At 40.2% G+C, this 12,316-nt stretch overlaps 1 protein-coding gene across 3 annotated transcripts; it reads right to left on the bottom strand.

Annotated features, from left to right (window-relative positions):
• Nucleotides 1-590: 590 nt before the first annotated feature.
• Nucleotides 591-7,194, bottom strand: wts (serine/threonine-protein kinase warts). Of its 3 annotated transcripts, XM_089596312.1 has the most exons (10): nucleotides 5,759-7,194; nucleotides 5,242-5,417; nucleotides 4,323-4,922; nucleotides 3,708-4,217; nucleotides 3,417-3,665; nucleotides 3,112-3,322; nucleotides 2,763-3,060; nucleotides 2,160-2,674; nucleotides 1,807-2,084; nucleotides 591-1,728 (listed from the first exon to the last, which is right to left on the bottom strand). In XM_089596312.1, the coding sequence occupies exons 1-10, from the start codon at nucleotides 5,853-5,855 to the stop codon at nucleotides 1,297-1,299; spliced, it is 3,366 nt and encodes a 1,121-aa protein (XP_089452438.1). In that variant the 5' UTR covers nucleotides 5,856-7,194; the 3' UTR covers nucleotides 591-1,296. The 3 variants fall into 3 exon arrangements, with proteins under 3 accessions (XP_089452438.1, XP_089452437.1, XP_014208917.2); XM_089596311.1 differs by having other exon boundaries at nucleotides 2,763-3,322; nucleotides 3,417-3,659; XM_014353431.2 differs by having other exon boundaries at nucleotides 2,763-3,322; nucleotides 3,417-4,217.
• Between the last annotated feature and the right edge of the window lie 5,122 nt (nucleotides 7,195-12,316).

Genomic DNA, 12,316 nt, shown 5'->3' with positions numbered 1-12,316 from the left:
CAATTTTATCCCTTGTCCTTTCTAATCATATAATTCACAAACATCACATAAAAAGCAACAAAATACCTTAAGAAACAGGAAGGCAACATATTATATATTTATCGACATTATCTTTTTACCCATTCTGATGTTGATAAAATTCTCTACTTTGAAACTTTTTATTAATAATACATGGTTACTACTCATACCGTTTGACAATGAAAAGTTAGTTATGGATTATACATAAGAAACGACGAGGAATCGATTGTTTCTTAGAAAAACACGATACCATCACATAACTTACTTTGTCATAAGGATTCGAAATTAACGTTATAAAAACAGTAAAACGTTGATCATTATACAACTTACTCGGCAAGTAATTCTGATAAATGTTAAGTCCACGTTCGAAAAAAGGTGAAAAAAAAGTGTTTAAAACAAACGCATTACATTCTACTATATTCATTCGTAAAATTTAGATGAATGTTATAAATACAGTACTATACACTATTTCACATTATAATAGAACTACAGGTGAATTCAGCATTTGATAAAAAATAAAAAGAAAAAATAACAAAAAAAAAAAAAAATTGTAAATACGTTAGTTAGGGTAGTTTAAAGAAACTCAATTGAATTACTTCAACAAATTTTCCTTAAATTAACGTCCGACTAAGTCAAAGAATATTACAATTATAATTGAAAGCTAGATTATGCTAGTATTTGCAATATCACAGTACTTGCTGAAATATTCTAAAAAAAGATCCGCTTATTTTTTTATTAATTCAAAAGCCAATTTATATGTGAGAAAAATGGCAAGCTAAAGTATGTTTACGAGAAAAAAAAAATAAATATAAAGAAACGTGATCAGCATACACCGACGACGACCGACATTCTCAAATTCGGCCATATGTGTTTTCAAGTCTTATGAGTTTTTCCCTTGGGAGCATTTATTTCATTTAACACTTTCGTTTGTACACGCAAACCTTTCATTATTTCCTTCATAATCTTTGTTTCACGATCACACGCAAAACTGTTAGATAACAGGGCTTAGTGGCGATCCATTGATCAGACGATTTCACTATAAATAATAATTCGAAGTACGACTAAATTTAATATCGCGAATACATATTATGATTAGTAAAAAGTAGCAGCAGACTTTCACTTTGTCTGAAGCTTGTTAATTCTAAAATCATCTATAATGAAACCGTCCAATCTCAACACACTATATCATACATCGTAACAATGAACAACTTTAAATTAATAAAACTTAAATCACCTGGACACGCGTATTGAACGATACACGCGTCACGAGGCCTAATGTCATACGTAAACAGGACCTGAATTATCGTTATCTTCTAGGCTGATTCGACTAGGATACGAGGGACCACCACCATCGTCAAAAAAACGCCTGAACGTGAACTCAAAGAAACCATGGAAGGGCTTGCCATTATCGAGCAGCTCGTCGGACTTATTCGAATCCGAAGACTCCGAGTTGCGTAGCTTGTCTGGATCCACGGGATCAAAGTTACTCGTGTCTGTGACACTGCGAATGTTGGGTATGTGTGGCGCTACTTGACGACGCAAACCCTTTTCCCAGTCAATGCTAGCAAAGAACGGATGCGACTTCACCTCGTCTGCGTTTTTACCCAATCGCTTATCAGCACCCACGCACAGCTTTAAAATGAGGTCTTTACCCTCGGGTGACAGATTTGCCTGCTTTGGTATGTGCAGTGTCGTTTCCCAGTTGATCACCTGTAAAATTATCGAAATTCATGATTAATTTGAAGTTTGATGCTCTTCAGTACTATGTAATTTGAAATGAAAACTTACCTTGTACTGCGTTTCTGCAGGTGTATTAGCCAAAAACGGTGGAGAGCCGACCAGCATTTCATAAAGAATAACACCGACACTCCACCAATCACACAGCTGCGTATATCCAGTGCGTTGTAAGACTTCGGGCGCTATGTAATTTGGAGTACCAACTAATGAGTGAGCAAGACAACGCTGGTGCTCTCTGTGTCGCCTTCGTTCAAGTGGCTTAAGCTGAATGCAACGACACTCGTTATTCCAATCGTCTGATGGATCCATTGAATCTTGCTTGTTGTGACCTATTTTGCAGCAAACGAATTATAAGCGTTTATTATGAGTCGCAATATCATGAAAAATAAAAAGTTAATGATTACCATTTTGCTGATAATATTTCGAATTATGCGTCCAACGAAAGCCTGTACAAAGTCCGAAATCCGTGAGCTTGATGTGCCCATCTCTGTCAATCAATATATTATCTGGTTTGATATCACGATGAATGAAGCCCATTTTGTGTACACTTTCGACAGCGCAGGTTAGTTCCGCTATGTAAAACCTAGCCAGTGGCTCCTTGAATATACCGTATTTTATCAACAGCGACATAAGATCACCACCGGGTATGTAATCCATGACAAAGTACAGATTGTCTTTGTCTTGGAAGGAGTAGTAAAGCTTGACAACCCACTCGTTGTCTGCCTCCGCGAGAATATCCCTTTCAGCTTTTACGTGCGCTACTTGATTGCGATTTAAAACGTCTGCCTTTCGTAATGTTTTCATAGCATAGAACTGATTAGTGTCTAGTTTTCTGACGAGCGTGACCTCCCCAAAAGCACCAACACCAATGGGCTTGATTTTCCTGAACATCGACTTGTCCATCTTTGCTCTTTTTAACCTGAAAATGATTTGACATAATTTTTCAAGTTTCTCTTAAAAACAAGACCTAAAAAAACAACACAAGAAAATATTAACCAACTATTTACCTTATGTAATTGGATTCTTTCTGTGAAAGCATCTTGCGCATTTGACACTGAGCCTCAGCACTTAGACCGATTTTCTGCATCTCAGTCTCGAGTTGGAAGCGCCGATAGAGCCGCTGTTTATGCGATTTGAGTACGTTCTCCACATGTTGCTCCATGAAAAACTTGAAAGCTTGGGGCGAATAGTTGCGCACCTTGCAATCCCGACGCTCCTCTTCCTTTTCTTTGCTCATGTGCTTACGCTCAGGAATCGGCGATTGATGCTTTATCTTGTACTGATTGTTGGCACCATTGCCACCACCTCCGACGTTGTTACCGGAATCCCCGCCATCGTTGTTCTTTTTCTTGTCACCATCTGGGATTGGTGACGAATGGTTGGTGTTGTTGCGGGGCGCATTGGACACCGAACTCGAAGCCGTCGGTGGTAAGGGTGGTGTTTCTGATGAATGCTGTTGGCATCCACTTTCTATAACTACTGTAGCAGGGGAATATTTTCTCTGGAGAGGAGGATGATGAGCTACAGGCGACGAACGAGGCGCCGAGCTGCTTTCCATCGACGAACCCTGGCATTTCAAATACATGTGTGTAAAATAGGATTTGGATTCGAGTCGATGCTATTGAATGCTTTGGATGCAATTAATTAAAGAAAATACTTACGATAGTCATGCCACAGGAATCATCACTTGTAGGCGTTCCATAGGGTGGAGGCGGTAGTGGATGGTGCATACCCCTCTGAGCGGCAAGCGCTTGCATAGTCGTCGCGTAGCTTGGTGGCTCAGTCGTGGGCACGCCAACGGACATCCCCATGTTAACCGCAGCCGCAACCGGCGCCCCATTGCTGTTTCCAACAACAGGCGGATATGCCGGAGGCGGTGGTTGTGGTTGGACGGGTTGCTGCTGCTGCTGCTGTTGTTGCTGTTGAGCCTGCTGTTGGGCCTGCTGTTGCGCTTGCTGTTGCTTTTGCTGTATCGACGAAGCGTAGCTGGGGGGCGGTGGGGGTGTATTGCTGGTGTTGGAGATAGGTTGGGGCGAGGTGGGCGCGATGGCTGTCTGTAGCACGGGCTTTTGCACTTGGGTGGACTTGACCGATTGCATAATGATAGGCGGCTGGGTCTTGGCTTGGCGAGCGCCCCAAGCTTGCAAAGGCGTGGGCCGCGCCATTGACTGGGACTGGCTGTTGGGGGACATTGTCGATACAGTGATGGGACTAGGCGAGCCGGCCGAAGTTGGCCCCGAGTAAATGCCCGAGGACGGGCTCTTGCGGTAATCCTGCTGAGACTGAGTGGGACTTTGGCGATTCTGCATTGAGGCGCTGTAGGAAGGTGGCTGCACCGGGCCTACAGCTGACGACGAGACGATTGGGTACGGGGGAGGAGGCTCCACTTGGTTCGAGCTTGCGCTATTATTGGACTGGTAGATACTCAGAGCTTGCATTTGTTGCGAGAGCTGCTGCTGTACCTGTGTGATTTGAAAAGTATGCGAGTTGTTCATAAGCACTTTACAATAAATATAATATAACTGCATAGCTGCAGCTTAATTTGGGTGAACGAAAAAGTGACTAACCTGTGGTCCATTCTGTACAATCATAGGCTGCCTACCGCTGGAGCCGGCACTGGACGTGGACACGGGACTGGTACCCCGTTGCGTTACACTCATCGAACCAGCGCCGGAACTAGCACTTACAGGCGCAGGTAAGGGTGCTCGACTGGGCACGACGGGGGCAGGTGACATGCGTTTCAGCATCTCTTGCATTTTGGTGGGGACGTTAGGTGGACTGTAGGGTGCGTGAGGTGGCGGAGGTGGTGGAGGTGTGGAGCTGCAGCGAGGGGGTGGCGGAGGAGGAGGCTCGCGCTCGACGAAGCTACTGGGCGAGTACTGACGGCTAAGTTGAGGATGGTGTGGACTAATGCCACCGGCTTCTGTAGGCAACCTTGGACTATCGGAGCGCGAGCTCCCGGCACCGCTGTCTAGAGCTGGCGAGCCCCGCTGTAGAGACAATTCACGCTCTAGACTTGGCTTGCGGATCAGTTTGGTATTCAACTTGCTCATGCCATTTAAGCTTGTTTGATCGACCTGATGACAGCTGGCTGCAGCTTGTTTCAAGTACTCAACAGCTGCATCAGGTCGCCAACCTGTCACCTTCAGCGCACGCACACTCAGTTCCTGTTGACAATTTGTTTTTTTATTATTGTTGCTTTTTTACTATTTTTCAGTAACTAATGACTTTTAATATTCGTTTTCTTAAACAAGAGTATAAAGCTTGCAATAAAGGTGAACAATCTGCAGTGTGTTGAGTTAATACAAATACTTATAAAAATAAAAATAATGATCGAGTATTGTATGCATTTTTACATATTTTCCTGTGTTGCCATTAGTGCTATGAGTTATGAAATTCCAATCTAATGTTTGTAATTTTTTCAAATTAGATATCATGTAATGGAATAATTAGAGTCAGGAACGCTGTTTAAATTAGGGATCTTACCTCTGTGTAACCCATTGCTGCAAGTTGTGCCAATGCCTGACGTTGATCAGGTTTGTCTACTATTGATCCAGATGTACCAGATAAGCCACTGAGACCAGAAGCTGAACTAACACCGCTAGTAGTTGATGCTGTTGATATTGTACTAGCAGCACTAGAACCAACTTCTCCTGCACCACCTACAATGACGTAGATAAATATTCCTAATTTACATTCATACATTATAGACAATTAAAAATTTTGCTCTATAGCCCATTAAGCTAGAAGTGAGCTTATACAACCCGAAATTTTACAGAAAAAAATATGCATTCCACCTGATGCACAACCAAATTTAGGGTTCATTATCAAATTAAAACATGTTTTGAAATAATTTACAAGTATGATCGTGTGCGATAATTAACTTATATTTAAATTTTATTACATTTTTCTTCTCTCAATATACTTTAATTTGTAATTTTCAATAAATTTGATGATGAAAGAAAAATTAAGCAATAATAACACACAAGACTTAAATACACACCAATATTAGCAAATGGGAGCAGCGAATTACGGATCTCAGCTAGTGCTTTCTGATGGTATCCACGTGTGTTTGACTTGCTGACCGCAGGTGGATTCATAGTGGCCCATACTAAGCCCTCGAGGACCTAGCTTTGATTTGGCTGAGTCATAAATACACCGCAGATGCAACAGGCACATTTATGCCAGGAAAAAAATTTATTTGTTTTGCTTTATCACGAAAATAAACTACTATGAAATACATAACTTTGTCATCCTTATTGTCAACAATATCACGAGTATCAAAACTTAATGTTGATAAATTCTCATAAAATGTGGAAGGCTTGATTGTAAGGCACTTGTTAACTTGAAGCACAGTACTCAAATAGTCATGATACCATAAAACAAGAAGAACCGGGTAAAAGTGCAGTACTTTTTGTACTTTTACCTCAACTTGTGACAACTGTCAGCCCCCTTGCTGTTCACTATCATAGCTATCACGCACAAACATAACAATCATACTAAAAAATTGCACTCCCAATCAATTTCGGAGATTGTCTTAATTCTTGAAACTGGAGCATTGAAGCCTGGCAGCTGGAGCAGCCAGCTTCACCATCTCAAACACAGCTGGCATCCTGCATTTTGCATCGAGAAGCGGTCACCCAGTATCCTTGTGACAAGAACAGCTGTATTGTTTACCAATGAAAAAATCTACATGAAAAAATGTCAAGTCGACTCCATAGTATGTCCTGTGCAGTATCAAAATTCGGAGTAACAGGGAAACCCTTCTCCAGGAATCATTGGTACACTCAGCTGCTGCAGCTGTCGTCGTCTTATTCCCCTCATCCTTTTTTTTTCATCGTCACTCATACACCGTGTCGTACACCGCTTCTCGAAAACTTAGAGCCCCTTTTCGTAAGTTTGCATGGTTTCACCAGAGGTTTCACTCTTTGGCAAGCAATACGTACAGACAATCCAGAATAGAGAAGAAAACTAGATAGAGAGCACTGCACAATAACGTCGACTATGGGAACATTCGTCAGTACTACTTAGTAGAGCAGTAGAGCTTTGTAACCTCGACCTTTCATCGACAATATACATGCAAAAGAAGTTATGGTCGCGGTTGGGGTCGTCGTCGTCGTAGTCGAGAAGATGCAGGCTGAATCAGCAGCAGTGTACCTGCAGCAGAAGTAGACAGACAGGCAGAGTGAGAGAGAGAAAGTGCGGGTAGTCTCTCTCTAGCGAGGGTGGCTTTCTGGCTAGCGGCCGTTGAAGGGTTGGCGTCGAAAGGGGAAGAAGGAGGGCAACAATTACGTGCTGCTGTGCTACTGTCAGAAAAGACGTATTCAACGACGCGCGGCTAGACGACAATCACACACGGTCAACAACAAAGCCAGACACGGCCGTAAATTACTAAAGTAACTGGCAGCCATTTTGAAGTGCCACATTCCTGGGGACCGATTGACACTCGCGCACACTCTCGCAGCCGCAGTAAAGGTGCTCCGCTGCTCTGTGTGTGTGTGTGTGTGTGTTCTATCTTTCTCTCTCTCGTTCCCATTCTCGGTTCTCGGTATGTACAGTGCGAGCATGGCATGTGTATAGTTATACAGAATTACACAGGGTAAAATATGTAAACCTTGCTGCAGCTTGCAGATGCAGCAGATCTGCAGGACTCTGCAAGTGCAGACTGCAGTCTGCATCTGAACATTTGCAGAGCGTCTGCTGGCACTGCTGGCAGTGATGCGATGCTGTATAGTGGGAAGTCGCGATCGAGCCTCGAAGGTGAACGGATGTTGGCTCGTACGAGCTAACATGAAAAAAAAAAAAAAAAAAAGGGAGCGAGCACTTCACCCTTTGGAAATTTTGTCGTTTACGAATTCCTGCACCTGTGGATACAACATAACTGAACTCCGTGTATACGACCTACAAATATTAGTAGTGAGTATATATAGTGCTCTGAAATGTAATTACAAATTACCGGGTATACGGGAAGCTCTAAAATGGTGGTGGCTACGGCAGCAAAGGAGAAAAACGTCGACCTCGTCATGGAAATGTCGGACACAGAAGATTACCCGTCTGGTCAGAGTCACTCTTCCCAGAAGGAGCTCGAAGGCAAAAGCGGCAGACATAACCTAACTCAGCTAAACACAAAGAACGGTAGCGGTCCTGCTAAAAAGAGCCGAGAAGAAAGAGATAACGACAATGACAATGATAAACTACGTTCAAATAAAAACTCCAAAGTTAGCTGTGTAGAAAACCCAGAACTGAATAAAGAGGTTAGCAATGAAATTACCCCTCAATTTACTCCATCAGAGAAAGGACCATACTACTTACAGATCTCGTATAAAGACAGAAACAAACAAATATCTGCTCTCTTGGTTGGTATGTTCTTGGACGGGAAATTTCCAAGTATTACTAGCTTTGAAAACAAAGGAAAATTCCAAGTGGAAGTCACCATGAATAACCAAGCAGAAGCCAATGCGCTACTTGGCGACCCTGACCTGCAAGGCAAAGGAATTCAGATAACAAGACGTGGTCAGAACCAAAAACTAACAAGAAAAGGTATCATCAAAGGAATCGACACAATGATCCCGGACGACTTAATCTCCCAAAAAACTAAAAATGAAGAAAACATAAGAGTTACAGAAGTCAGGAGGCTCAACAGAAAGAATAAAAAGTCCCAATCGAAAGATGACAAATGGATCCCTAGTCAGTCGATTGTGTTGGCTTTTGAAGGAAAAGAGCTACCAGAGTATGTGTTTTTATTTAGAAGAAGACTGTTTGTCGAACAATTAATTCCAAAACCAATGCAGTGCTACAACTGTTTTAAATTTGGCCACAATTCAAAATTCTGCAGAGGTAAGACAAAATGCTTTAACTGTGGAAAAGAAAAACATGAGGGCTCATGTGAAACTCAGACTCCATCATGTGCTAACTGTAGAGATGAGAAAAATGACAAAAGCATAGAATCTGCATGTCCCTTTTTTAAAAGATATCTAGAAGTGAACACGTTGATGGCTTGGGATAATATATCGCATATGGAAGCCAAAGTAAAGGTTTTTGGCACTACTTTTGCACCGACTCGTAGCAAAAAAAAACTATCCTGAACTCAGAGATAAAGCTATAAAAAGAATATATCATCTACAGCTAGAGGCAAATCATATGCTGAAGCAACCATCAATCAAACAAACAAAGCTGTCAACACACGAACCCAACAACAAAACAAACACATACAGAGCCCAAGAGAAAGCCTCAACAAGGCCCAACACAATCCTCGACAACAACAAGACCAACAGCAACAAAGCAGCAAGAACCTATCTGTCAGAGCTAAATAAAACATAACCACCCACAAGGGAACATTAAACTGGATCACTACTTTATACATCTTAATAATACAGATATGTATCCACCCAAATCAGTCAAATTTGTAGGAATCCATTTCGATAAAAGACTAAATTGGGGTATTAATACTGTCAAACTAGTAAACAAAGCCAACCAGGAGCTTAAAATTCTCAGCTGCCTCAGAAATACTTGGTGGGGTGCTGACCCAGAAACGCTTACTCTTCTCTACAAATCTCTGATCAGATCCAAACTAGATTATGGGTCCTTTTTGACTTCCTCCTGTGCAAAAGGCCATACCGATAAACTAAAAAGAATCCAGAACAAATCTCTTAGAATAGCAATGGGATATAGAGCTATTACTCCAATCAACGTGATTTTAGCTGAGACAAAAATTATGCATTTCTCCTTGAAGGCTGAATATCTGGCTTACAGATTAATTCTAAAAGCATCATCAACTGATAACAACCCTACAATCAAACACATTACCACTCTTAAAAGGACTTCCGAAAATTACAACCATGAATACAATTTCGACACCTCGCTACTGCTAAAATGCTTCACCAATATATGTCAACACAATCTTAACATCAAATCCTACCCTATCCTTCCCCTCCAGTACTTGAACCCATCCCTGTTGTTGCGGTCCAATAAAAACCAATAAAATTTTACAATGGGATTTTTCTATTAGTTTCTTATCGGTATTTGCACCCGTAAATCCAAATAAAATCCGAAATGGTTAAAAATAGATTTTCTATATCATTTATTATAACTAGGACATGATTGAACAAAAATAAATTGACAAATTTATGTCATACCATCCGGATGGTAACATCAAAACGGGGGGATTAGAGTATTTTATATGTAAATTGAAAGAAAAGTTAGTTATTAATTTTTATTAGAATTTTGTAAAAAATACTTTAGTCCCCCCGTTTTGGTGTTACCATCCGGATGGTATGACATTAATTTGTCAATTTATTTTTGTTCAATCATGTCCTAGTTATAATAAATGATATAGAAAATCTATTTTTGACCATTTCAGATTTTATTTGGATTTACGGGTGCAAATACCGATAACAAACCAATAGAAAAATCCTACGGTAAAATCAATGAATTTCTTATTGGTTTTTATTGGACCGCAACAATAGGGATATTCGAACAATTTTTTTCCAGTCCAGCTAGACTTAACTATAGGCCACAAACTGCTTAATTCCTCTGACCCATATGTGGCGTTTAATGACTCGTTCAATCAAAATAATACTCTCCACTACATAGACATATTCACGGATGGTTCAATAGTTAAAGTAGGCGGCCAAAACCAAGTTGGCCTTGCTAGCCATAGCCTAGATGACCTCTTCAACTTTTCATATCAACTACCCAACGGGACATCCATCTTTACAGCGGAATGCACAGCCATTTATCAGGCCCTTAGTCGTATAAGGCAAAGCGACAAATCAGACTTCAGAATCTTCTCTGACTCACTGAGCGTCCTCTCAGCCCTCCAATGTAGTTTCTGAACTCTCATATTGGAAACCAAGAACCTATACATAAAATGCTCCCTAGAAGGGAAAAACGTTCAACTTATCTGGGTACCATCCCATGTGGAAATTCAAGGCAACGAGGAAGCTGATAAAAAGGCCAGGGCAGCAGCTGAGAGCGGGCACTTCCTTAACTTACCTATTCCTTACTCCGACGCTGTCATCTCATTTAAATCAGAATTAAAAAAGATAAACAAGTCTAAAATTCTACAAGACAACGAAGTAAAGGGCAAGGGATCAAAATATTTCTAAACGTTCTTTCAAAAATCTAATAAACCCTGGTTCGCTGGCCTCAACTCCAGCATCCCAAGAAAAGCATAAGTGAGCATAAATAGAATAAGGTCCAACCATACATCATTAAAAGTAAGTCTGTTTAGACACAACATTGTTATAAGTGAACAATGCGAATGCGAGCAAAGTCAAGAAACAGTTAACCACATATTCTGGCAGTGTGAATTATTCAAAGATCAAAGAGACATTTTTTTGGCAAAACTGAGAAAGATCCATCGGTACGGTCCGTTTTCGGTTGAATCACTCATTGCAGATCTCAAACCCAATGTTCTCAATTTGATCTCGTCTTTCATTTTAGAAATCAAAATCAACATTTAATAGAAAGTGTAATTAATTAATAAATAGTATAAGTAAGCGTATAGTTACATTTGTATGTAAAGGAAGGAAAAAAAAAAAAAAAAGAAAATGAAAAAGTGAATCACTAATGATAAAAACAATATTAATAATATAATATATATTCTTGTCATAAAGATTAATTGAAATTATTTATATATTATAGCGATAAAACAGAGAATCACTATACTTAATTTTTCAAGATGTATATTGCGACTTTTTTATATATATATAATCAATAGTTTAATAATCTCAACACAATTGTGATACACTAGTTACTAAAACAAATGTCTTAATAGAGTTCAATGTTAATAAGGATTAAGTGTACCATACAAAATATGTCAATCCTACGTATCATATACAAATAACTCTCCTATGTAATTTACCATGTATACTTATACTCAGTGGCTGTATGTTTTCTCTAAGCCAATAAAAAACTACTACTACTACTACTACTACTGCTGTATAGTGCATTTATGTGTGTAACGTATTCGTGTTGAATTGTACTTAAAGGGTATAATTTATACATATGTACAACAATGATAATATCTTCTCTCTCTTTCTCCCATGCGGGGGAGATCAGGAATTCGGAGGACCATCTGTAGTTTGTAGTTTATCGAAGGTATGCAGCGGGCCTTTCCCCCTCCCCCCATCTTTCCACCGCGCTTGCACCAAGCATCGCGAGAGAGCGAGATTATTGTTATTTATTCCTGAATCCTGCATGAGCTTTTTCGAGAGGACTCGAGAGAGTAAAAGGACTTTACTTAAACTTAAGTAGTTCTTTTCCGTAGAGTGACGTAGTGTTGTCGTCCCCTGTCGTGTCACACACAGCGCTAGAACTCCGAATGTGCCGATTACCGATTACCCTCATAATAATAACCCGAGAGCTTTTTAATATCCCTCTTTATTGTAGCTTAAATTGTTTTTGATAATTTAATGTGGTATGAATATCGTGCAGATTGCGCTCACCTAATTATATACAATGCACACAAAGAGTGAAACAATTAATTATTAATTTCAATTTTCAGAAAAAGTGTCATAACATTTATAACTTGTACATAAGTATTGTTTTTTGCAACAAA

The sequence above is a fragment of the Copidosoma floridanum genome, unplaced genomic scaffold (assembly GCF_036245765.1).
Source record: "Copidosoma floridanum isolate Cflo_tuat_1 unplaced genomic scaffold, Cflo_Japanese_pri ptg000030l, whole genome shotgun sequence".
Taxonomy (NCBI): Eukaryota; Metazoa; Arthropoda; class Insecta; order Hymenoptera; family Encyrtidae; genus Copidosoma; species Copidosoma floridanum.
Note: the sequence above shows the minus strand (reverse complement) of the source record. Positions and strands in the feature narration are given on the sequence as shown.